The sequence below is a fragment of the Argentina anserina genome, chromosome 6 (assembly GCF_933775445.1).
Source record: "Argentina anserina chromosome 6, drPotAnse1.1, whole genome shotgun sequence".
In the NCBI taxonomy this organism is placed as follows: Eukaryota; Viridiplantae; Streptophyta; class Magnoliopsida; order Rosales; family Rosaceae; genus Argentina; species Argentina anserina.
The window spans coordinates 13,911,843-13,939,668 of record NC_065877.1 but is presented as its reverse complement, the minus strand read 5'-3'; the positions used below and the strand labels follow the sequence as shown (position 1 = coordinate 13,939,668).

The 27,826-nt window shown below is 38.7% G+C and overlaps 1 protein-coding gene across 1 annotated transcript; it reads left to right on the top strand.

Moving 5' to 3' along the window:
• Positions 1–1,521: 1,521 nt before the first annotated feature.
• On the top strand, positions 1,522–17,824 carry LOC126796920 (uncharacterized). Its single transcript, XM_050523636.1, has 5 exons — positions 1,522–1,620; positions 12,014–12,327; positions 17,115–17,208; positions 17,299–17,406; positions 17,729–17,824. Exons 1-5 carry the CDS (start codon positions 1,522–1,524, stop codon positions 17,822–17,824), a joined length of 711 nt encoding a protein of 236 aa, XP_050379593.1.
• The last annotated feature ends 10,002 nt before the right edge of the window (positions 17,825–27,826 follow it).

The following is a 27,826-nucleotide window of genomic DNA, read 5'->3' as shown; positions in this document are numbered from 1 at the left end:
GTACGTAAAATTCTAATTAAAAAGTTGATTACTGAAACGCATATATATCTTTTAAATGTAATTGCTCGTTTGACTTTAGACTAGATGTGCAAGCATGATCGAGAGATAAGAATTCGAATAACTAAACTAGCATTATTTCATAATACATGATTTTGAGAAATATTTAACAATTTACTGCATGATATATAACCTCTTCAATTAATTAAAAGTTTTAGATTATCAAAGGTGAAAAAAGCTTTCTTCTAACTAATAGTAAGATGAAGAATAGTTTACTTTTTTTTCAAAATTTTTCGACAGAAGAAGAAGAAAGTTTTTTTTGGACAAAGCTGAAAACACCAATTTAACGTACCATTTTGTTTCATAGATTTTGTCAATAGAATAATTGCTACACAGTACACGTAGATAGCTAACTAAGCAGTATGCACAGTTCCTACCAGACAAAGCACCTTTAAGTCACAGAACCAGTCCATTTCTCCTCACATTGCTTCAAACCCTAACCCTAAATCTCTTTAACTCACTTAGTACTCTCCTCAGTCCTCACCCTCACCCTCATCCTCATTCTTACACCAGGAGATTATTTTCTATCTAAAGATCTACCGTACCTCTCTCTTCAAAATTGAATTGACATCAGTTTTTTAAAAGGGTTAGTTCTTCTATAGTACCTAAAATATGGCTACTTGGACAATTTAGTACATGAAGTTCTCATTTGTAAGCCATTTTAGTACCTCTATCAATTTTGATCATATTTTTAAGGTTATTTTCGTCATTTCTAGCCCTAAACTCATTAAATTCACATTTTTCTTCATTTATTCCTATAATTGTCTCTCTTTGGAGATAATTAAATTGATTTATTTACTCCACTTAGCATCTACTTCGCATATATCGAGAATAATTTTTTTTTCTTAATATATTTATTGTATTTTAATTATTTTCTGCAAAAGAAATAAATTGCCTTTATGCAATTATAATTTTTTATTAAAATATATATTTTAAATTACTTATAATTAAAATTAATTTAGATTGATAACTACATTATGAAAGCTTATATACGTAAATCATCACAGATACTAAGTGGATGAGTTATCAAATTTTTAGTAATAATTTAGAGGCAATTTGGAGGTATTATGAAAAAATGAAGTAAAGTATAGATAAGATGACGGAAATAACTCTGAAAATGTGGTCAAAATTGACATAAGTACCAAAATGGCCTAAATTTGAGAACTTTAGGTACCAAATTGTCCGTTTTCATACATCAGATACTAAATTGTCCAAGTAGCCAAACATCAGGTACCATAGGAGGAATTTACCCTTTTTAAAACCTCCGATCGAGTTCACCTACCAACTTCCTTTACATACCCCTTTTCTAGTCCCCTTTGTTTGCTCGAAGTTGATTCGTCGATTCATTCCTATCTTTCACTAAATCTCTCCTTGCTTTCAATTATCTATCTTCTAATCAATCGCCAAAAATGTTCAGCAAATCAAATTCGGGTTATGTAGAAAGTTTAAGCAGCAACAGGCGTGATGAAGGACGCCAATACATCTGCACAATTTGTTCGAGGACCTTCCCAAGCTCGCAATCCTTGGCCGGTCATTCTAACCTTCACCGGCCCCGGAATTCTCGTAAGCGTCACGTTCAAAAGCCTAATGATGCCAGAAATGTTAATCCTGCTTTTACTGACCTGACGACAACCAACGGCCCTTGTCGCCAAGCCCTCTTAATTATCGGCTAGCCGACGATGAACCACATATTATTCGGTCTTTCAAAGAGCACTATGCAAGGGCTGATGTCTATCCAGCTCCCGCTCCATATCTCCTACTATAGGATCTGGGTCCGGCCAATTTTCACGTCAGGCCAGCCGGTGGATCGAGCGATGGGTTATTACAGACTTAAGGGTTATGTTGCCATAGGCCCATAGTTAATTACTGAAAACTTTTATTTGTTTGTGGCAAGATTGAAGTTGTATGGTTTTTTTTCCGCTTATTTACTTAAATGATGTTGGATTGTTGGAAAACAAACGATGAACGTGTGCCTAAGAACATGATTAATCTGAAGGTAGTATGCAGTGAAGGTTAAAGCTAGCTTGAATGGACAAATCTTGTCATTTTGAATGATAGCGAATCAATTGAACTTCTATCTTTCTTTTTACTTAAATTTAAACTTCATATCTATTATTTCAATTGTTATCGTATAGGAATAATAGGACTTATAAAGATTAATTTGTTCTGCTTATTTTCCGCACAAAAAACCAGTCCAAGCAGCCCTGGCTGTTCCAATTAAAAGTAGACGCGCACAAGGGAGAAATACTAACATTTCGCATCCTCTAGTCTCTACCTTTTGTCACCATATACTAGCACGACCGCTAAATTAGAACTTTGGAGTCATCATATATTGATAACCAGATGGCCACCCTCACGTGTAAAGGTTAAGTTATGTACGTTGAAGTGACTTAAAATTGAGGGTTATGGTACGCAAAGAATGGTATAGTGAATTGATGGTGGATCTGTCACTATGCTCGTATGTTACTTCTTCTTCTTTTTTGGCAAACAAACATTATATTAAAACACTACACAAACTGCAACCATGAAACAAGCTCTCATGGAGGAGCACCTACAACATCAGAAGCTAGGATATGAAGAAGAGAAGTCAGAGGATTTTGTAACCAATCTAACGGACACTCCGACTTAGAACTAGAAAAGCAACATGATCTGTTGCTTGATTAGCTTCCCTACTGATCCAAGACCAGTTGATAGAAAAAAAGACTTTAACATACTTTCAATCTGAACAATCCAAGGATGAACAGACCAAGCACATAAAATCTTTGGGGATTGCAAGGTTGAAATCAAAGAAAGACAATCAGCCTCAATCAAAGGAAAAGAAACTTGTAGATTCTTAGCAAGTTGTAGGCCAAGAATGATAGCTTGAGCCTCCGCACCTTCAACAGAGGAAGCAAGTCTGGAACCAATTAAACCACCTTGTAAATGACCAAAAGAATCCCGAGCAATGGATGCCTGACTGCTCCACAGAGAGGATGAAGACCAAGTAGCATCAATGTTGATATTTAAGTTTGGAGAAGAAGGTGGAGCCCAAAACCAAATAATCAGTGAAGAAGAACAGTAAGAAGAAGAAGAGACTTGAAGCCTATCCACATATGATAAAAATTCATTGGCAGCAGAAAAGGCTCTCATGACAACAGACACTGGATTAACTTGAGCATGAGAATAAACCGCAGAACACCTTTGCTTCCAAATATGTCATAACATGAAAGAAATATGAGTTGAGAAAAACCCAAAATCTTTATGATCACACACTGGAGAAGAAATAAGCAACTCTATCTACCTGTGTAAGGTAGTAAACCGAGCTGGAGAGATGTTATAGTTAAAATGATAAGCAAACCAAGCCACGAGTCCACTCACAAAAAAAAAAACATATGTTCCACCGTTTCAGGAAAATCCGAGAATAGAGGACAAACTGAATGAGATGAAAGGTGACGATAAAACAATCTTTCTTTGGCGGGAAGAAAATTAGGAACTGCTTTCCAAAGAAACATTTTAATCTTTGGCAATGTAGACACAGCTCAAATCCATTTTCACACTTTGAGAGAAATGGAATGAGAAGAAGATGGTCAAATAGTCATTGAAGCAGTAGCGAGGGAACGAGAAAGAGTAAATCCAGACTTAACTGGATACTTTCTGTCTCGTTGCCTTGTTCACACCAGAGAGTCAGAGACTAAAGTAGGATCAAATATTCATTGTTTGGATCTAGGGAATCTGATTTAATTGGGTTTCACGATCAAAGGTTCGTTGAGATTGAATTGTGAGATGGTGCTAGTGAGGTGGAGAGGCCGGCCTCCGGATATGGCGGCAACGGTGGTGGTCTTGACAGCTGAGTGTCCAATCTTTTGGGTGTCCTTATTAGTTAGATTTGGGCTTTTTGGTTTCATTATTAGTCAGATTTGGGCTTTTGGGTGGGTTTGGACTAGGCCTTTGGGCTTGGGTCTAAGCTCAGTTTCAGGCTCATTCCGTCCTTTTAGGTTTTATTTGCATGCTTATCTCTATGCTATGTTAGTGTAGAATAGACATGCTTGAATAAGTTGAGCTGCATGTTTAATGAGTATACATATGTTATGTACCGTCATGAGTGTCTCTCATAACTTCTTGTCTATTTGTAAATGATAGCGGAGGGGTATGTAATGGTTATTCTAGCATTGATTTCATTTTTATAAAAATCCAATAATTCCCTTAAAATATATATATTGTTCCGGGAGAATTACTATTCTACCCTTGTGTGTGTCTTAGCCTAATAGATTTCATGTTAGGAGATAGATTAGCATCTCCGTAATAGATTAGGACTCCGAATCCTATGGGATTGTAGTTTTGTAATGCCTATATATAGGCCCCCATATCATTCAATAATACACAATTATTTCATCCTGAAACACGTTATCAGCACGTTGCCCTAAAACCCTGAACTTTTAGAGCCCTAGAAATTTTTTCTCTTCTCCACCGCCGGCCGTCGTCGTCTCCGGCCTCCGACATCTCCTCGTCGGCGCAGCCCCTGCTCGCCGTTGTTGCAGCCCCCCCCCCCCCGCTGCTACCCCCGCAGCCCCGCATCCCTGACCCAGCCAGCCTTGCTACCACTGCAACTTCTGCCTTGCTGCCCATGCACGCTGCCCCTGCAGCCCCCGCATCGCAGCCGCATGCACCCCTGCAGCCCCCGCATCGCAGCCCCTGCACGCACGCTCGCGACACCTGCAGCCCCGCTCGCGACCCCTGCAACCTCGCTCGCGACCCCTGCAGCCCCGCTTGCGACACCTTAAGCTCCGATCGTGACCCCTGTAGCCCCGCTCGCGACACCATAAGCCCCGATCGCGACCCCTGCAGCCCCGCTCGCGACCCCTGCTGCCCCTGCAGCCCCGCAGGGTCTCTTCCGCATTTGTTCCGCAAAAATATCTTTTTGCCCCGCAAGACCCCGTATCAGAGGATTTAAAATTGCTCATCCCGCATATATACGCAAGGAACACGAACTGCACAAGAGAAGCTACTCCCGTCTTCTCTACCCTTTTGGGCCTTTAAACTATTTCTCTTTTTTCCTTTTTCTTTTCCTATTGCTTATTAAATCGTTTATTTGCACGTTTTCGTTTTCTAACTATGTTTCACGTGCTTGCATAGGAAAAGTGATCACTCGTCGTACTATGATGAAGACATTCATGCCGAGATGGACGATACTTTTGTCATCTACATATGATTTTGATCGTATCCTCCCAAGATTTTTATGTCATCGGACGAAGATCGAAAAAGGAATTCAACAAGCAACTTCATGCATGACGATCGATTTGCAGAGCAATTTACTTATATGTGGTCTATTTGGCAGACCAACAAGTATGTTTTTCTTAAAGTTGCTGCTTTTGAACATATATATATAAATTATCGGGCGCTATTAGCCTTTTTCATGTCTTCTTTTCCGGCCTTTCTTATAACGCCGATGAGACCAAAGAGGGATATGATTCCCCTCTTGGTCGACGTTTTTCGTGTGACGGTCCTAGTGGAGTCACGTTATTATTTAAAAAAGAAGATATCGATTTCGTGTGGTCGCCTGAGTGCACCGCTGTTTTGGGTGCGATCATGAGAATCGCCGATATGCATCGATTATTTTGTGACCATATACATCACAACCCCTCTAATTCCGGTTACATACTTGAATATTTGGATTATTCAAAACCTATACAACCCTCGTTTCTTATGGATGCGTCGCCATCGCGACTGTTATTTGAATATTTGAGTTTTCTTAAACTCATGTCTATAAATGATAATCCCAAGGTCTACATACTCATTATTTGAGTTGATTCATTACTCTGATGCAGCACTATTTGCTGACAAAAAATCCCAAAAATAACGAATTCTATGGGAAACACTCCAAGTGATTTAATGAACGTCTATGACGTTGTATTATCAGAGTTGACCTTGATGCATACTCCACATCCAAGAAATGCATGCCATTTTTGGCACCTGTATCTATTTCTTGAGGGAATTTTGGAGATGGAAAAGTAACATTCTTCCATTCTCAAGTAAGCAAACATTTTTGAGCCTCAGGCTAAGGATCTGCTCGATCCGATATGCAAGATTTTGTTGCTACAGATTTTTGATTAGTCAATCTATTTTGACTATGTCTTCTGCTTACTATTTTTCAAGTATGACGTTGGCACTGCCATGATTATTGCTCGACTTTAGCTTAAGTCGTCTATTGCAATTGGAAGTTTGTTTGTGTTGTATTAAATATTGGCATATTCAATAAAATTTTTCGTATTTCTTGTTTACAAGATGGACTCGTGAGAATTTTATTTGCCTTGGCTTAACATGCATGGTCAACGTTTGCAACTCACGTGGTTTTTAAATTGGCCGTTTTTGGGTTACATGGGACCCCAATAGCACTACATTATGATTTTGGACCTTCAAATTTGGAAATCGGACCTCGAAACGTCAAAATTGACGTCGTTTTTACCGGTTACTGTTCCGCAGTTTCCGGAACGTTTTCCGGCGTTTTACCGGCGTATTCGCCGCCGTCCGGCCATATTCCGACGTTTCCGGCACTGCCATCTGGTTCCGGACGGCATTCCCTGTCGAACCTGAAGTTACGGCCTCCATACCGGCCAGCTCTGGCCGGCGGTGCCGCCGGCTTCCGGCGAGTTTTTCCGACGTTTTATTTTCGTCGTTTCTCGTCATTTTTCCGGCATATTTCAGCAGTTTTTACTGCCACGTTTTCCCAGTTCAATTTCACCCGGTTTTGAGTTAATTTGACATGGTTTTCCGGTTAATTTTCCAGTTTTCTCCAAGTCGTTTCATAGCTCAAATGATTTTATTATTATTGGTGACCACCCGCACCAATTGGATGGTTTTTACCACTCAAATTGTTTGGTATTCAACTGCTACAATACCATGTTTTTCCAACTCTTGAGTTGAAGAATGTAGTTCTATTGCCATGTGATACATTCGATGGGATTGCCATTTGTTTCAATCCCCTCTCTTACAATATCCTATGGCGTATTGTGTAGAGAAGTTCACCGCGTTGTTGACTCTCTTAATCTTCATTTTGAGAATGTCCCGCCGTGAAATCGAGTGTCTTGCTAATTGCGTAACCACCCACACTGTCCAACGGCGCAGGTAGTTGTTTTACGGATCTCGTGCGGAGATTGTGTTCTATATCTTCGTGACTTTCTAAGTTTTAAAGGCCATACATGCCAATGATGGATTTTCATCTTGATATTTGTGATAAGAATGGAGAGGAATAAATCTGTCACATTTCATTGACAATAGCTTTTTCAAGCTTCGGCGGCTCCATGGCATTTAGGCCATCGGTGGCAGCATCCCATCCTTCACAGGAGCTTGTGATGCCTCCCGTGTTTTCTAATGCCTCCATGGCAATCACTGATGCCCATCGCTGATTTTTCAAAGCTTGTTCTTTTGCTAGATTTCAAGGAAGTCCTTATTTGCTAAGGCTCCAACCGAGAACATTTCATTCTTACAAAGTATTGAAGGTGACATTAGTGGACCATATCCAACCGAATACGGACATTTTTCGGTATTTTTATGGTATAGGTTAAGAGCATCGACGCGTTGGTCACACGTCGCTTTGCTTTCCACAAGAAACGCTGCATTCGATAAAGTTTTTAGCTATGATCATCATACTAAGGGCTCACCACCCTTCACATCCTCTCAAATCTATTTGATTGGATATCGTTGGAGAGTTCACCTCCACGAATTTGATGATTTCGTTTTGCATATCTACTGGGATCGTCGTTGAATATATTATTCCTCATGTTCATTCACTGTACGATCTAGCAGAGCTCGGACTTGGTTATGGGTACTAACCTGCCGATTTTTGCATGGAGATATGTAATGATGTTGCATGCAGCGACACTTATTCGTTTCAGACCCACAACTTGCCAAGCGTTTAGTGCGTACCAGATGGTCACTGGATACGATCCCAACGTTTTTTTCATTAAACGCCTATTTGGTTAAAGTTGTTTATGTGCCTCTATTGTAGTTATCTCAATGGGTCTACTTTAAACGATTAAGTATTCTGGTTGGTTATGATTTATGAATCACCAACACTTGTCCGCTATTTCCGATCTACAACCGTTGATCTCTATCCTGCGATATTAGCAGACGGTCACTTTGATGAGACATATTTCCCTTCGTTAGGGGGAGATATGGAATGCTCTCATTCTGGTTTTAACGCCAAGAATTGACGTGGTGTGGCACTATGTCTCATTAAGATCCCGTACTACTCAAAGTGAGTAAATGTGCAACGCATTATCGACCTCCAAAAAGTCAAAGATTCGATGCTCAATGACTTTACAGATATTGCGAAAGTGATGAGATCGCACATAAATGATGTCATGTGCCGGTAAGGTTGGAACTCTCAGAATATGAGAAAATTTCATATGACCTGGTCCTAGCACCGTTGGCACCATCCCTGACAGTGGGAAGGAAGCCGTCGATGGCACCATCGTACGCAGTGGTGTTGTCGGCGCCCGTGGTATTGCATCACAAAACAAGGGCGGCAAACGCAAAGATGGACTAGTAAGGGTCATAGCTTCGGTCTTGGCTCCTGTCTAGATGAGGGGGAGACCATTATTCTCTGAAATCAAAACCAGAAAGAAGCGAGATGCGTAGGCACAAGTATTTCGCCCATCATCAAGAGATATTCTCTAAACATGTGTATCAACTAAGTTTCTATGGGACGCTACAGACTCCTTTTGTTGATCTTAGAGAAGAATAGAAATCTCACAAATTGATCATATACAGCGCACGTGTGTGTTTAATGGATTGATCTCCCATGATTGATGATGTATTCACTTATGCTCTTATTCCGTTGTAAAGCATCAACGATGAGCAACTTGACCGAAGTGGAAAGAATCAATACAGGCTGAACTAGACTTGTTATGTTGGTCGTTGTTCGTAAGTGTAATGAGAAAGATGAAGTCATGCGATATATGCAGGACTTATGGCGCAAAGATTGTCTCATTATCCTAGTATTGAGTACGATGAGTTATATTCTCTCGTTATAGACATAATTGCTTTCCGCTACTTGATCAGTAGTAGTGTCCATGAAAACTGATTTGCAGCATATGATAGTGGTCATAGAATATCTGTAAAGGGATCTTGACGCATATATGAGAGTGCCCAATGGGACTTTAAATGCCCCAGACCACGGAGAGCTTATGTAATCAGATTGCGACGTTCGAGAGATCGTAGTACAATCGGTTGCAAGAACTCATACCTATATGTGTTCATATGAAGCTAATTCTTGATTCTCTATTCCGTCTAAGTATAGATGATGAAGAGATTCAATGAGCTATACATTCATACATGCTAGTGTTCTTGGGACACTATTGCCTTCATTATGACGTGACTAACTATGCGTCTATGCATCGTCATTGGACTTGCATTGCTTCTTTGACATGAGTTTAGTTCTACACTTAGTGAACCAACATAAATCATATCCACACCAACGCCGCCAGCAGCTCCAGCAACATCAACGTACGCCTCGGTGTAGTAGTCGACACTGGTAGCGTAGAGGATGCGTACGGTTCCGTCTTGGACCAAAATCAGTCCTTCATTGGTCCATTCCCCCATTCTTTTCACGAAAGACACATTAAATGTGACAAATCAGAATCTGTCCAGTTTCGTATGTCAACTTCAACGAGACCTACAAGACAGCTCGCTCGATGAAATATGGTGCAATTGGTACCGTTGGAACGGTCTGTGTGTCTACTTTCCAGGAACACCAACCTTTCATTCATAGCTATCATATTGAGTGAGTTATGGCCGTTTTAGCAAAGTAGGACAGTCCTGTCCGGAAATTTACAAGTCAGTCAACTTCGACAGAGCATTATGAACTTCTCCGATCGGATTAGGTTGTGAACCTTATGTCACTGGAAAGCCATGGGTGTCTACTTTTCAGAACATTTTACGGTTCGCTGATACCTATTTTGACGAAGAAGTTATGGCCGTTTAAGTGAGTGAAGGTCATTCTATCCGAGAATCTGATTTTCATTGCAAACTCTTGTTTTGAGTTGTTATGCAATCTTGTTTCCTAAGATCTAAGTTTGGCTAAGTATAACATGTATGATCTAAGGATGTGTGGCTAGATTAATGATTAATCATTGGCACAAGACTACGTTTGAGAAGCATGTAATGAACGTTGTATACGTTGTTCTTTGTACTCCATGATTATGGCACTAATCAGGGTGAGTTGTTTCGTAGACTTCAGGGGAGTCTAGCTCACATGATGCTATCAAATGTAGATGGTGCGTTGTGCTCTTTTTCCCTTAGATCAAGCTTTTGTTTTTACCCAAGAGGTTTTTATTTTGCTTGACAAGGTTTTTACCGAGGCAACAATGTGTGCACCATGCAACCTAGGCATGCGACACAAGGGGGAGTGTTCCGGGAAAATTACTATTCTACCCTTGTGTGTGTCTTAGCCTAATAGGTTTCCTGTAGATTAGGACTCCGAATCCTACGGGATTGTGGTTTTGTAATGTCTATATATAGGCCCCAATATCATTCAATAATACACAATTATTTCATCCTGAAACATATATATATATACATATATATATATATATAGTTGCATGACGAATCAATAACAGCGGTACTATATGTGACAATATGGTTTGATTTCCTGATTAATTATATAGCAGTTTCGTTCAACTGGCAGAATCTATAATATTTCTTACTAATATATGATTCATGATCAGTGTCTCTTTGGATCATATATATGTCTAATTTTCAATTGTACTTAATGCCTTCATCATGGAATAGATTAAAGTAGATCTAGTTTGTTTAAAATCGAAAGGGAGAAACTGGCACACCCCTTGATGGCTTGATATATGTCATGTTTTGTAAAGCACAGCCCGCCAGCTATACCGGAACCTTTTTTATGTACGTGTTTGTGATGTCATGAACTATATATAAAACACTAATGGAAAAATGAATTGTGCAGGGAGTGATCTGCATATTGGAGCGTCTAATTCACTCCCCAAATACACGTACTCGTAGTAGTTTTTCTACAAGGCTGAAATGGTTTTGATATATATAGCACTCCAGTCCAGCTAATTGACCAAATAAGAAAAGAAATTCCATCTTATTCATCGTAGTTATCTTTCGTACATTGTAAATCATATTTAACAAACTAGAAATTTTAACAAAGAGAAAAAATCATCAACGATTCATGAACTCTTATGACATGATCAGTTTGATCTCTGTTTAAAATTGATCAAAATGATCTCTCAACTCCTGTTTTGCTATCAACTAGATCCAACCAATTAAATTTTGTCACTGTTTTGTTAATTTCATGATGTAGATCATACGTGGGTCCATACAAAAAGGGAAAATGAGACATATTATTGAAAATGAACGCTTAAAATTGTTCTACTTAATATCTCTCCTAATCGGGTCCTCATTTTCTCAATCATAAACTCGTTTTATCAACTCTAAATTTTGCAGGAAGTTGATTTCGATCGAGACTGGGGGTTACAAATGTTATTTACCCATTTTATAGGGACCCACGCATAATCCATGTCATGACATTAACGAAACAGTGATGACATTTGGTTTGATGGATCTAGTTGATAGCAAAACAGGAGTTGAGGGATCATTTTGATCAATTTTAAAGGTCATAAATCAAACTGACCATGTCATAAAAGTTTAGGGAACGTTAGTGAATTTTTATCTTTAACAAATATGGATGCGTGACTCTTTCGCTATGAATTAGGACTGTTAATTCGTCTTGTTTACTGATAGAAACGTTGGAACCGAACCATTTAAGAGCGGTTCAGTTCGGTTCCTACATAAAAAGATGAAACTATCTAGTAGAATTGAAGCTTTTTATATACAATTCGGTTCAGTTCTAAGAAAATACATAGGAACCGTTTGATATTAAATGTAATGTATAGTTGAATACTGACCGTTAGATTAGATTACTTCACATAGATAAGTAAATGAACCCTAGCGATTTCTCTCGGCCTCTCGCAAACTCGCAAAGTGCAAGCAGCAAAACTGTAAATCCAACCCAACCCTTGCGGCCGAACCCAAACTCTTCCACCTCCGGCCCTCTGCCGACTGCACGAGTCTTTCAGCCCTCCGCCGCCTCCCCTCCCTCTCCTCCAGCTCTCCCTCTCAGCCTCTCTTCCACCTCCGACCGCCTCCATCTCTCACCATCGTCTCCGCGTCCGATTCCGAGTTTCCGACCACTACCGGCTCCGCCCAGTACGCACCGCAATCCCAATCCGTCTCTCAGCTGAGTCACATCTCAGTACGCACCCGGTTAGTTAAAACTACTTATGGAGTTTTGATTTGGTTTGGTTTGATTGCTAATCTGATTATCAAATTTAATATGGTTAAAAAGCTGAGTCTTGAAACTAATACTGCCCTGAAATTATTTGATTTTCTTTTTAAAGAGCTTTTGCGTGAATTTTGATTGGGAAATCAATGGTTTCTGATATGTTGAGTGTTAGTTAAGCACTGCCAAGTGCCAACTCTGTTTTTGCTCTGTAAATTTCAATCTTTAATTATGGTTTGGGAGTGGTTGAGCTTTGGGAAAGTGGGCAAGTGACGGCTGTCTGCTTTTGGGTAAAACATGCATGATCGGTTCGGAGTGTTTGATTGTTATGAAGATGAGAATAAAAACATTTTAGAGATCAAATTAACTAAGGGGCAATTGAGCATTTTCACTCTCAAGGGGTCGCAGCAAGCTCAAGGAGTTAATAAGATTACTAGAACCACTGTCTTGCCCTTTCAAGACCTCTGAAACCGTGTTCTCTTTCATTACAAAGCATTAAAAACAAAGAAGGGTTAGCTCAAACATGAAACTTTGCTCACAAGTTAGCTCAACCTGTATAATTCTACGGCCCATATGCAAGTCATCGTTCAGTTCTTCATTAAGATCATACCTGTTTTGGAACTAGACCCCTCTCTCCACTCCTTCATTCCATACTTTCCAAGTCTGTACTTCTGCAATATATTTACACATATAACACTTAGGACAGTGAGATTATATTTCTCTTTGTAATAACTTAGTAACAGACCTGGAGGTGGCTCTTCACGTGGAAAGGCGTTAGTCCCTGAACATCCATTATTTGCATTATCGACTTTGGAGTTGCCTCTGCCAAATCATGTAATGTGTGACCTTAGTTGACGGGAAAAAAAAGACACATACATATAATCATATAAATAACATATACATATAGTGATGGATGAGTTATACTGACTATGAGAGCCACCAAGCTGAGAGACAGCAGTAATTGTGATGAGCTATTCTGGTATTGTTATGCAATTGTTAGTAATTATAGGCTTGAGGCATTGCGTTTGGGTGATGCTAGGATAGGAAGAAAAAAGATGTATTATGTAAGCAGCTTATAGGCAAAAATCTAATTTTGACAAACATTTTAGGTTTGGTCAGTCAGTTTCTATTTTCTAATGGAACAGATTTAGATAGATACGACATCTGTATATCTGTCTCAACATCATTTTTAATATTGTTGATGACTCTTGTGAGTAATATATATATATTTTGTTTTTCAGATTTCCTTTATATGAAAGTATGAAACATGGGCTTGAGGCATTGCGTTTGGGTGATGCTAGGATAGGAAGAAAAAAGATGTATTATGTAAGCAGCTTATAGGCAAAAATCTAATTTTGACAAACATTTCAGGTTTGGTCAGTCAGTTTCTATTTTCTAATGGAACAGATTTAGATAGATACGACATCTGTATATCTGTCTCAACATCATTTTTACTATTGTTGATGACTCTTGTGAGTAATATATATATATTTTGTTTTTCAGATTTCCTTTATATGAAAGTATGAAACATGGGTCTGAAATTCTCTTCCTCATAATGCTAACTGTCAATTAATCTGTTATCAATATCTGTTACAGAACTTATCTGAGGAAGAACTTTATTTGCTGGCGAATAATGCAATCTCATAATTTTCTAGAGAAAATCATATTTAGTAACTATTAGGACATCCGCTGGCATTATATGGACTTTTGCATTTGCTTTAGTTTTCAACAACATTTGTTGGCATTATATGGACTTTTGCTTAACTGCTAAAGGTTGAATTGTGTTTTGAGATTGCTTTACTTGATTGTAATTCGCAGGTATTTTGTCTGGATCAGAGAGGAGCTATTATTTTGATGAGTCTCCTTAGTTTACTCACTGAGACTAAGTTCAGTACTTTATGAAGAAACCTTGAATGTTGATTGAATGGTTGTAATTGTTGGATATGATACATTCAACATAACAAAATGGGACAAGTACAAAAGCAAAATAAATAAATAAAAAAACAAAAAAAATTTAGGTGAATACCTCAACGTGTGCGGGCACGAGTTTTAAAGGACCAGGAACATCCCCAAGAAAATTGCCATCAAGATTGAAATTGACATTCAGATTGTAGTAAATAGAGCCAAGATCAGCACATCCCTCTTTTGACGTTTGAAGTGCACATCACTATGGGTACTACTGCTTCTTCTGTTACGCCTTCTGGATGTAGCAACCTTCTCCTTCAACTTGGGGCGAAAATTTAATGAATCACCGATTCCTTCCAAAACTGGAGGAGGTGGAGTTATCAACTGGGGGCAAAATTTCGGCGGAAACTAAAATTTGCAAAGTAGTTGTCGCACGGTTGTCTCCTTTAGCTTTTGTAGGCTCTTGTTGTGGCAAATTCACAATGGTTATCTTCATAGGCTTCTTCATAGTCCTGAATAACCATAAACTTCGTGATGTCGTTTTTCATAGGTAGGATTGCCTCACTCTTTTTGTCAAGCTTCAAACTATCCCAAAACAAGTATGTTCGAGCAAAAGTTACGGGTCGACGATCTCCTTGGGAACCTCCGGTAACACCATTAACATATCCGAATTGTCGGCTGAATTGTTAAGGGCTATAGGGTTCGACTACTCGCCAACTATCTTGCCGTAAGGACACAAATCCGGAGCGAAGACTAATGAGATAGGCAAAATCCGGAGGGGCTCCGTTGGTGTCAACGATCAATTTGCGCACACTTGGAACTTTGACAAATCGTTCCATCTACACATCATCACAAGCAATAAACAAAGCACGGACATGCCTATCATCGAAATATTTTGCCGAAAATTTCTCGAAATATGAACCATCTAGGTCTTAAAGCTTTTTCGATGTTGAGAGAATAAATAAGTGCCGAAATACTCGCCCAACCACCATACAAGTAATTAAAAGGTAGCGCAGTTGGACAGCTTCATGTATCATTAGAGACAGATAAGACATTTTAAAACCTTGATATATATTGGCCAATACGGGAACCGCCAGACAGTAGTTTTAACCTCGGGACATTCTGTGAGCGATCTTAAAAACTCCCGGACGAATAAAAACTGCATCATTCTTCGGGAATACGAATAAACAAAGCTAACACGCATAAAAGGCAGAGAGGTCAACAGATTCCATGCTTGTTTCTTCTACGCCTAGATCCTCGAATGGTGAAAGGTCTTCCGGAGTTCGTTGGCGAATACCCGGAATGGCGCCAGATGGATTGTGAGTACAAGTGTGCACGTCCCTCTTGTTTCGTGTACTCTTAGTGGGAGGTCTCTTGTATCTCATCTGACCTTTATTCTAATACCGTATCCATGTAGTTATCTTCACGTTGCTACGCTTTCTCTTGCACAATCTATGGTAAGCAAGAAACAAATAACGACAGTTTTTTATGAGTCTTTTTTACTCTTTGCAGAACTCATAAAAAACTGTCGTTATTTGTTTCTTCCTTACCATAGATTGTGCAAGAGAGTGTAGCAACGTAAACATGACTACATGGATACGATATTGGTATAAAGACCAGATGAGATACAAGAGACCTCCCACCAAGAATACACGAACCAAGAGGGACCTTTCACCATTCGAGGATCTAGGTGTATAAGAAGCAAGCATGAAATCTGTTTACCTCTGCCTTTTATGCGTGTTAACTTTGTTTATTCGTATTCCCGAAGAATGATGCAGGTTTTATTCGTTCGGGAGTTTTTAAGATCGCTCACAGATTGTCCCGAGGTTAAAACTACTGTCTGGCGGTTCCCGTATTGGCGAATATATATCAAGGTTTTAAAATGTCTTATCTGTCTCTAATGATACATGAAGCTGTCCAACTGCGCTTCCTTTTAATTACTTGGATGGGTGGTTGGGCGAGTATTTCGGCACTTATTTATTCTCTCAACATCCAAAAAGCTTCAAGCCCTAGATGGTTCATATTTCGGCAAAATATTTCGAGGATAGGCAGGTCTGTGCCTTGTTTATAGCTTGTGATGATGTGTAGATGGAACGATTTGCCAAAGTTCCAAGTGTGCGCAAACTGATCGTTGACACCAACGGAGCCCCTCCTTCGGATTTTGCCTATCTCATTAGTCTTCGCTCCGGATTTGTGTCCTTACGGCAAGATAGTTGGCGAGTAGTCGAACCCTATAGCCCTTAACGATTCAGCCGACAATTCGGATATGTTAATGGTGTTACCGGAGGTTCCCAAAGAGATTGTCGACCCGTAACTTTTGCTCGGATATACTTGTTTTGGGTAGTTTGACGAAGCTTGGCACAAAGGATGAGACAATCCTGCCTATGAAAAGCGACATCATGAAGTTTATGGTTACTCATGACTACATCCAATGGTGGTTCATCACCATGTGTTGAAGATAACCATTGTGAAGCCACAATAAGAGCCTCGAAAAGCTAAAGGAGTACGACAACTCCTCTTCAAATTTTGGTTTCCGCCTAAGCTTTACTCCATGTTGATAACTATCAAGATCCACCTCCTCTAATTTTGGAAAGAATCAGAGATTCATCAGATTTTCGCTCCAAGTCGAAGGAGAATGTTGCTACATCCAGAAGGCATAGTGGAAGCAGTAGTACCCATAATGACGTGCACTTCAAACGTTAAAAGAGGGATGATGCTTGTCTTGACTCTATTTACTACAATCCTAAATGTCAATTTTAGGCTTTGTATTTATTTGGCTTTTGTACATGTCCCATTTTGTTATGTTGAATGTATCATATCCAACAGTTCATTTATTGTCAATCTGGTCCAATTTTGTTTCTCTCAGCTTGAAGATATCGATTATTTCGATGAAGTCTGCTCAGGTGACAGCGTTCAATTTCCTTTTGAGGAGTACGCAACTAACACTCCCAGAACAAAAGGTACGTCAAAAGGAGGGTGAAGATATTTATATATTATTTTCCCGTATTTCTTCAATAATTTATGCTTATTTTTCACCCTCATATATGCAGGTGTCCATGGTGACAGGAAGTACAAAACCTTCAAAAAGAACAATATTTCTTGAGATATTTGATATAAGTCAATGGCTCCGCGATATCCGTATGCGAGCAACTGCGGAAGTTTGTGCAAAGATAGAAGGCTTGATAGCGACATATTCTCTGAAGATGAAATTGCTGGGAAGAATGAGCTTGATATGTTGACAAATGAACTTAGCAAATATGAAGTCGACCCATCAATAATAAAAAACAAATTAAACGCTTCCTTATATGACTCGGCAAGACTTGCAAGCACTCACAAATGCGTCATGGGCACAAGTGCCCAAAAATTGGTAGCGACAGAGTCTAAAATCACGACAGCCCAATAAATTCGACAAAATACTTTTGATCAACATTAGATGCAGATCTTTTTGTTCATGATGCAAGACTTGTTTATCTAGAACAGAAAAAGTATCAAATCCGAGAGATTCCAGAACTTACTGCAACAGAGATTGAAGATGCAATGAAGTTGCGAGCCAGTTTTGACCTGGATGTGACTTGAATGATTAACAGTTTTTTTTTTCAGTCATCTTGTAATAAGTTGATTTTGAAATTCAACTTACTATCAGTGAAATAAGAATTTGCTTTATCATTTGACGAACAAGCCCTTAATTTTTTTTATTTTGATGTGAGTGAATTTAAGATTGTTATTCTCAAATTGCCTACGTATCATTCTAAAGAAAAAATCAAGTCATCACGTAGTTTAAGGTTTCTTTGTTGTTGTTCTTTTTTTTGGGTGTCTTGTTCAGTTTAAGCTCATGCAGGCATGGAGCACGCTTTGACGTTTTCCGCCACAATCTTGTAAACTCCATTGGTGTATACTTCTCTGACGACGTAAGGACTATTACACTGTGACTTGAATTTGGGGACAGTCTTGTGCGTCATAATGATGGGGCTTCGAACAGCAAGAACTAAATCATCAACTTGAAATGACTGTGGTCGAATACCTTTGATAAAGACGTCACACGCCCGAGCTTGTAGCATTCCAGGTGTTGTTGTGCATCAAGCCTCTTCTTGTCTAAAGCTTCTAACTCTTGAAGGCGCAATTTGACATTTTCCTCATTTGTGAGACCTTGCAAAGCTATTCTCAATGACGGAATTTTTTTCTCTAATGGTAACACAACTTCGACACCATAGACGAGAGAATAAGTGTGGCATTTGTCGTTGTCCGATAGGTCCTTCTATAAGCCCAGAGAGTTTCGCCCAATTTCTCATGTCAATCCATTTGCTTCTTGCTGACAATTTTCTTTATAATGTTACAAAGCGTTTTATTGAATGCTTCTGCCAAACCATTTGCCTGAGCGTTGTACATCGAATAGAAGTGAAGCTTGAAGTGGAATTTCTTGCTGAATTTTTTTTTGCGGTATTCGAGAAATACTTGGCGTTGTCTGTGGTGATGCACCGTGGTATACTATAGAGTTGTATAATGCTTCCCGTGATGAAATCCACAACATTTTCTTTCTTTATTTCTTCGAGCGGTATCGCCTCTGACCACTTTGTGAAGGAATCTGTGGCTGCTAGAATATACATATGACCAGCTGATGATTTCGGAGTGATGGGTGCGAAGCAATTGTCGAATGTAACGGCTTAGGTGGCTGATGAATGAAGTTGGCATGAAACTGACAAGCTTGATATTTCTGTGCATACTCCATACAATCCTTGACCATGGTGGGCTAATACTACCCTAGTCGTCTTACTTGGAAATTTAATTTCGGTCCTGACTGATGTGCTCCACACACTCTAGAATGAACCTCTTCCATGGCTTTGACCGCTTCATCTTTTCCCAAGCATTGAAGGGGTAATCCATCAAATGCCCTCCGATATAAAGTTTTTTTGTAGTAGAGGAAGTGTGGTGCCTGCCGCTTGATACTTCATCTTTGCTTCAAATCTTCGGGAAGCTTGTTGTGCTCAAGATAGTCGATAAAATGATGCCTCCAATCTTCAACATCAATGGTGTAAACTGACACTACATGAGAATTAGCACACTGGAGTGAAGGCTTTGTTGTCACAACCCACATTTGGCAAATTGGGATGTATGAGTGTAACATTATCAAAGCCCTTCAAGAGTTGTGTGACGAGTTGGAAATAAGGTACCAAAGCTTCTTTCTTGACCTCGTAATTAGTGAGCAGTTGATCAATCACTAATTTCGAATCTCCATATATTCTGATACTTTGGATTTCAATTTCTAACGCTGTTTGCAATCCCATGATCAATAATTTCCCTTCGTGTCGAACTAAATCTTGGAAGTCATAGGGAAAGATTACTACAAAATTTGCGGAGCCTCGGAAGCTAGCTCCACAAATTCTCCAAATTAAAGTGCATACTTCAAGCTGGGCTTTCGGCACGTGACGACGACATGTCTGCAACACGACTTGAAGTGGAGGCATTTGTAGACACATGAAATTTAATGAAGTAAATCATCTTCATTAAATGATTAAATCGACTAAGAACCTGAAAAAATTGCATACGTGTCAGCACATAAATTGATGATCGTAATTGAAGGTACGTGATTCCGACTTAAATCGGAAATTGAATGTCATTGAGGATTCAAAATGGTAATCAGACATTTGATTACATTAATAAATTCTTTAATAGTTATAAATAAATCAATTATTTTCTGCTTAATTTAATTATGAAAATAACTCATTTTAAAATTAATCAGAAAATACATATTGATTTAATTATACAATAAAAGAAATATTATTATTTTAGTGTCATTAAAATATTCTATAAAATAGAAGCATTGACACTATAAATACCCCTTCCAACATGAAAAGAATGTGGAATTTTAGAAAAAAAAAATCACTTGAGCAAGAGAAGAGGTATTAGAGCTCAAGAGAATGACTCATATTTCGACTCCAACACAAGAGAGAGCAAGATCACTCTCGAGAAATCCTGAAGTCTCCAAATCCACGAAGAATCATCAAGCTACTAAATCCATCGCTCTTCATCAAATCCAAATCCAAATTCAAGTTCACGATGAATCATTGAGCAATCAAATCACTATTTATTCATCAAATCCAAATCCAAACTCAAATTCTCAAAGATCAAGTGTGAGCCAAGTTACACACGGAGATAGAATCGGAGGAGTTCACAAAAATTATAATTCCACGCTTGATTATCAAAAAATTACATTTTTTATTTGTACACGTGTCTGCATTCTCATTTGTTTTCAGATTCTCGTTCTATAGTAATCATCAAGCATATTACTATAGACAATAGCACTATTAGTTTATTTACTTTGTTACAGGTCTTCCACAATTGCATATTGCCAATATCATCAAGAAGTATTGATGTTTAATTGTTTATACAGAGTTTCAGCTACATGTTTTGCAGGAACCGTTTGCAACCAAATGAACTGTTTTGGAACCGGAACCGTTTTAAAACTAGAACCGTTACGGACCATTTAGTTCGGTTCCTAACGATTCTCCTCTGAAAAACATAAGAACCGAACCGTTTAAATAATCCGGTTCGGTTTACGGTTCCAGATGTTTTTTCCAGTTTTAGAACCGTTTACATCCCGTACTATGAATCAATCACTCAAGCTAGGAACAATACTACAGTATACGTAGTGCAGTTACATGCGTGAGGAACTGAGGATGATGGGGTTTTCTGTTATTTAGTTTAATTTCGTATACAAAACCCCAAATTCTTTGATTTTGCATTATATTGCTCTATCTATCCTTCATAATTTGGGATTCCCAACTACAAGAAAAGTAGATATTAACAAGTAACATACTTGTAAGTTGTAACCACTATTAACTCTTTTGTTTACTTCCTCCTTTTGACCTTCTTATCTCATTTTCAATTAAAATAAGTTTTAAATTTTTTTTTTGAAATGACGATAAAATATATTAAACTAAAATTGACAGTACATGGAGCGATAGAGCAACATTATAACAAAATGCGCAACTGCATTTACAAAAACAATAAATGATAACAAGACGTTGATAAATGTCTGAAAATTGACAGTAACCAGAGGACTTGATGTCGCACGGCATCACTACAATAAGTCAAAGCAATGTAAATTTTGGAAAAATAAAACCGTAACCAGATTCGTAACCGTAACTAGGATACTCTATAGATGTGAAAGGATAACGAGATGTGACCAGAGAAAACGAAGGCGACCAAGGGGTGTTGAAATCCCCTCACGACGTTAGCAATCGTCCTCTCAAGAACAAGAACCAAGAACCAATAACTTGGTCCTCTAATCCACAATTGAACAAGAACCCAACTCAGTGTTGACCACCCTCCCGGGTCCCGAATTCGAGCCCAACAGTGGTTGGGCCTTAAGAGCAAAGCTCAAATCCCAACTGAGCCCCCACCAACATAGGCCCACTTTTGAGTGCCAACCGGACAGCGTCGAAGTAGCAGCTAAGATCTTGAAATCAGGAATCCACCGTCTAACTAGAGGCCAAGCTAACTACCGATCTCCTCTAACAGTGCAAGTTCGATGCCGACCTGGATCCAGGTTCTCCAAGCCAGACGACACCCGACTTGAGCCTTCACTTTCATCAGGGACTCCTCCTACCACCCTACAACAGACCACTATCGACCCATAATGGTCCAGGTCTTCAACACCTCCACCGCCCAGAGCATCGCTGCCACGTCCTGCTCCGTTGGCTTCCCAACAACCAGTCTTGTCCTCAGCAGAATCGAGAAAGAAGTTTCCCCAACCCATCGCTGATACCACCAGCAAATATCGATGCTGATCCACTGAGAGGGATCCTCTGATTTCCCTGATAAGAGCAAGAGAATTTACCAAAGTGGTTAGGCCACCATTGGCCGCCACCCCCTAACCCTAGCAGAACTTTGCTAGGTTTCATCTTTTCCTTGATGTTTGGCATTTTTTTAATTAGAAGCAAAAAAGGTGCCACTTTTAACAAAGCTAGAAGGGTGCAACAGATCTTATGTGTTAATATAATTTATTGGAAGATCATATGTATTCATGTGTACTTCGCAAGTAACTAGCTAACTCTTAATTTTCTACTGCTTATTCACATTTAGTTTACAGTAGAAAAAGCACAATTAGCTAGCTTTACCAAGCCAAGTTGACACATAGAAGGTAGCTCCCATATATCCAGCTCAAACCAATTCCATGATACCAAAACCAGACTCAGTTACAAAATTAACCATGGGTAGCTGAGTTATTCAAGCAGCAAATTACTCGTGCATGCAGCGAAAGTGTCATTTGCATGCAAAACCACTTGGGAACTCTATGGCAACCTAATGGCCGTCTTCAACGTTCTTTAGAGTGCTTCATTATTTGTTCGTTCCTACGTAGCTTGCTTCGTTGCTTTTCTCAACCTCAGTTTCTTTCAAATTGCTTTGGCCGATCGAGAATCAATTGCAAGTCCGTCTTCTTACTGGCATGCATGGCCCTTTTTGAAGAAAGAAAAAGTTGGTGAGAAGTGAGCTGAGAATATCTGTCCTCTTTCGCTTAGAGAATCTGCTCACATTAATGTTTCATCAATTGAATGCAAAGTTACGAAATGAAACAACTCGTCTTCTTTTAAGTGTGCGCGCTCAGAACCCAAATCTAAATTCTGTCTGTTGTTCATCATTTTCTGTCTTCTCCATTGATTGCAGCTGCTTGCCCTTGTTTTCATCAAACCCTAGCAAGCTCATTTTCTCTCTTTTTCTGAAATCATTTCCCTTGTTTCCATCGAAATTATGGAATCATAGTTACCATGGCAACAAGCACCAAAGCGAATTCAAACAACAGCATGGCGACCTCAAGCCCTGGAGAGGTGTACAAGTGCCGCCATTGCGAGAAAACGTTCCGCAACGGTCAGGCTCTTGGAGGACACCAGAATGCCCATCGCGGTGTTCATAGAGGGGTCATGAGAAGAATAGCTGAAGCGATGGGCTCCCTTAGGAGCCCGCAACAGTTGGTTGCTGATCCCTCATTGGTTGAATCTGATGAGGTTAATCAGGTAGTCCGCCTTAGAAGGACGACAGAGCGAGAGAAGCCAGAAGAGGGTAAACCAAGAGTATTTTATGAAGAATGGAGGGCAAACCAAATAGAAGGAAATAAAGCTGCAAACTTGGATTCAGAAAGAACAGTGTCCGAGTCGATTGTTCCCAAGAGACCTTGTTATAAGAGAAAAGGAGAGGATGTGATGAGTGCTCCCCAGAATGTAGATCTGGAGCTCAAACTAGGGTTGTGACAAGTCCCAAGCTGATTTGGGATCTGCATCATTTGTCGATAAATAAGACTTGCCAGTTGTCACTTGCTTTTTCCTTTTTACTTATTACAATCTCTTCTTGGGTTAGAAGTATCGATCAAGTTTGAGTTAAAAAAATGTGATACTGCTACTATTGTATCGTCCCCGTTAATCAATAGTTAGGCAGTCTTCTGTGCAGAAATAAAATTAGTAAATTAATACAGCGCAAATAATTCAACTAAAATTACGAGATCAAAGAGAAAGATATAATAGTAAGAAAAAATACTTATATTCATACTGGTATGACATGTGCATTTAAAAAATTTTGTTAATCAATGGAAAATACTTTGTTACCATATCCGTATGGACACACCCGTCTATACCATCTTTTATTTTAATATTTTTAATAGTGTGATATTTTACTATCTATTATAAGTATCCACAATTCTACCAAATTGTCAATGAGAATCATGAAAGGAAACATGATAGGAAGTAGTAGCTCATCTACTGTTTATGGATGAGATATATATTGTGTTATCGATTTGAAGAGATTCCTACTCCACCCATTACTCAAGTGTGATAATCACTCTTCTCTAACTCTTTGTTCTAATCCAGTTTTCACTATAGAATTAAACACTTGGATAATGACTTTTATTTTGTGCGTGAAAGAGTTTAGAAACAAGACTAGCTATCGCAGTAAGCTCACATGCACTGAGAGTTAGACAACTAATACTTTTACTAAGGGTCTGCATAGTCCTTTGTTTAAGCAACATTGTTTCAATCTCATTGTTTTATCCCACACAGAGATTGAGGAGGTGTGTTAAAAGATCATGATAACTCTGTGAGTATGCTTACATGCGCGAAAGATTTACTATTCGATACCAGGACAACAAGCGCACAAAAGGATCTGATATAGAAAGAGAGATGAAGGAGAAGAAGAAAGAAAAAGAAATGGATTAACAATTGTACAAACCACATCAAAACAAAATTGCATTATTTTTTCCAAAGAAGGACGATAAATATATTAAACTAAAATATAAAATACATGAAGCGATGCAGCAACATCGAATTGAAAGAAACTAAAGTATAACAAAATGCGCAAGTGCATTTGTAAAAACAATAAATAATAACACGACATACATGAATGTCTGAAATTGATAGCAACCAGAGGACTTGATGTTGCACGACATCTCTATACTGCATAAGTCAAAGAAATATAAGTTTTGTGAAAAGAAACCTAACCAGAACCGTAACTGTAACCATAACCAGTGTATGCTCTATAAGATGTGAAAGGATAACGAGATGCAACCCGAGAGAAATGAGAGTGACCAAGGGTGTTGAAATTCCTTTGGGACATTAGCAATCGTCCTGACCAGAACAAGAACCAAGAACCTGGGCATCTAATGCACAATTGAACGAGAACCCAACTCAAGCCCAAAAGTGGTTGGGCCTTAAGTGCGAAGCCCAAACCCCAATTGAGCCCCCACCAACGCAGGCCCACCCTTGAGTGCCAATTGGAATTGAAAGTTCTGCCACCGACGAAGCAACCTAGGAATCGTTCCCGAACCTCGTGTTTGATAAAATAATTTCATTATTGAAAGATGTAAATCCATTGGAAAATCAATAATACTTGTGTTTGAGGTATGCTACAATAACAACTTTTTTTAATAGAAACGACAATAATTTATTAAAAATAAAATTACATATAAACGATGCAAAAATGCATCAACAAAAAAGTAAACATAAAAATGAAAATATAAAAACTACATTTGCTAGGCAAAGAAAAATAAATTTTGCAATTGTTGTTACACCCAAGCGTCGACCTGGGTGTACACTACGGATTGCAACCGAATAGTGAAATGAGTAGTCAGTGACTTGGTGGTATGACTACTCATGTGGATCCTACGCACAAACAAACACAAGTCAGTTGAACATAGAATTGAGAGCACTATTCCACCTATATAATCGAAGTCGACCAAGGGTGATGCAAAACATGGCCATATTGACATATGATCCTTTTCGAGCATATACCATAGCTATGGGTCCGTCAACTAATAACCCAACCAAAATAGTGGCCAGAACCACCACATTTGGCCTAAGTTCAAGCAAAAGAATTATTTTTGGTCCTAAGCCCAAAAGCCACCCGGATCCTAGACCCAAACCCAAAATCCGCCCAGGTCCCAAACCCACACCAAACTCCATAATCGGAGCCATATCCGAGTTAGAACCCCTGATAAAGCTATTTGCTCCGACGATAAGATCTTGATGCATCGCGCCATGGGACGAGCACCAACTTCACCAAGTTGAACCACCTTCCTCACCACTGTCAATCCAGCCCTCGACCACAACATCATCTTAGATCTAAGAACCCGACCTAAATCGGATTCATATACCCCAGATTCCATCGAGATCACCGACTCTAAAGCCATCGACGCTCCAACCATCAATCTCAGTCCCTTCGACAATTGTCAAAAGATCTCTTCTATTCCAGATGGAAGCCAAGTAGAATAGAGGTGGTTCTCCATGATCAACCCGACCCATTCTCCCTGTAGATGGATCCATATGAAGCCATACACCAGAAAAGAAAGAGACTATGCATCATTGGACATTTTCTGTGCTAGAAGCCAGAAGATTTGCAGATTTGCGACCGTCATGGAAGGACGAAGGCAGCCTTAGGGTTTTTCTCTCAGGGAGCAGAGAGAACATTTTCTAGGTTTTTATGCTACAATAATGACTTGGTTTGGCTAATTAACTAATATAAATAAATAGAAGGTCAACTGAACCTCTCAATTGAAACACCCCTTATATGGATAATACGCATTTCAGTTGACCGACAAATTCAATTATTTTATTCGAGGTAGGCTTTGAAAGGAGAACACCAACTATTTAATTGTTGAATTGATCCAACCTGATAGTACCCAATTTGATAACGTCCGGTGCCAAAATAAATAAGAAGAGAAATTGCAAATACTATACGAGGCTTTTATAATCCACATGGTTTGTAAAAAACATAATATAGTTTCTAATTCTACTGAACTCTATTAGACATTCTAAATTTAATATTATCAACATGTTAGCTAAAATGAGTATATAAAATAAATTCTTGCTTAGATTCACTAGGATTCACATTTTCATCAGTGACAAACTACAACTGAGAAGTGAGAAGACCCACACCCCACCCCACCGACCCTCCAATCTCCAATCCAATGGCCTACCTGCAACAGTAATTTGCATTATACTTCATTATATCACACTTTCAGAGCTGGGTTATGCCACTATTTGTGGTAATTTTGAAGAACATATTGTTAGCATGCCAAGGGTGTCAAAATTTTGGCTATATTGATGAAACTTAACCAAGAAAGCAACATTCTCAATCGCTTGAACTGGTTTTACCTATTTGGAGACACATATTCAACGTGCTATATTGTAGCTCTAGATGATGTTTGTTTTATCCACCGAAATAAACTCTTAGTTACGAATTTTATCAAGACCTATCCTGAGATTTTCGAGGTTGTAGCATATCTTTTACTTATTTTAACCACAAATTTATAATTCACAATAAAAACCATGATAGTGTTTCTGATAATTTAGTTCATTTTGTTAGTAGAGATTATGATATAGGTCTCAGTCTAGGGGGACTCCTGTATTTATTCATAATGTTCTCTTTGAAAATATGTGTAATTATAGTCCTAAGCCAGGTTCAGGTCCCTCAGTTGTACAATATTTCTTAATGATAATAATATAAATGAATGAGGCTAAAAAAATCATGATAGTGCAATATCAATAACAATCGTAATTGTATAAGAATCGAATATGATACAACATAGTAAAATCAAAATGAAATGTTATATAAAGTTCAAGAATAATTTAGTAGCAAAATGATATAGAAGTTCATAATCTTTAAACTTATGCTTTTTATAAGATTTTCTTAGAATTATATATTACTTAAGTCAATTAAGAATTGGTCTCAAATCACAGTCCACGTTCAATTAGCTTCATGTTCTTCTGATTTCTATGTAAATAATTGTATATAGTCGAATTGAGTTGTTGAATATATGAGGTGATTTAATCCAACACACAATAACTAATCTTGTTGAAGTTAGGACCTGACTATATAAGTTTAATCGTCTAGTCTAATCTTTATTTTTCACTTTAACATACAACAGTTGAGAAGATTTTGTTTATTGGTGAAGTTAGGACTTGCCTATACTAGCACACATGTTCAATTTGACATTCATCAATTTCAATCCCAGTTAGATTGCATTGAAAGTAGTAGGGACATTGCTTAATAGTTTGACCATTTTCTATTATTAAACATATCCACAATATATGAGGT

Coding starts and splice junctions, on each gene's coding strand:
- LOC126796920 (XM_050523636.1), top strand. CDS start 1,522: ATGAAGGACGCCAATACATCTGCACAATTTGTTCGAGGACCTTCCCAA. Junction 12,328..17,114: donor CACATCTCAGTACGCACCCG/GTTAGTTAAAAC, acceptor TGTTTCTCTCAG/CTTGAAGATATCGATTATTT. Junction 17,209..17,298: donor TAACACTCCCAGAACAAAAG/GTACGTCAAAAG, acceptor TCATATATGCAG/GTGTCCATGGTGACAGGAAG.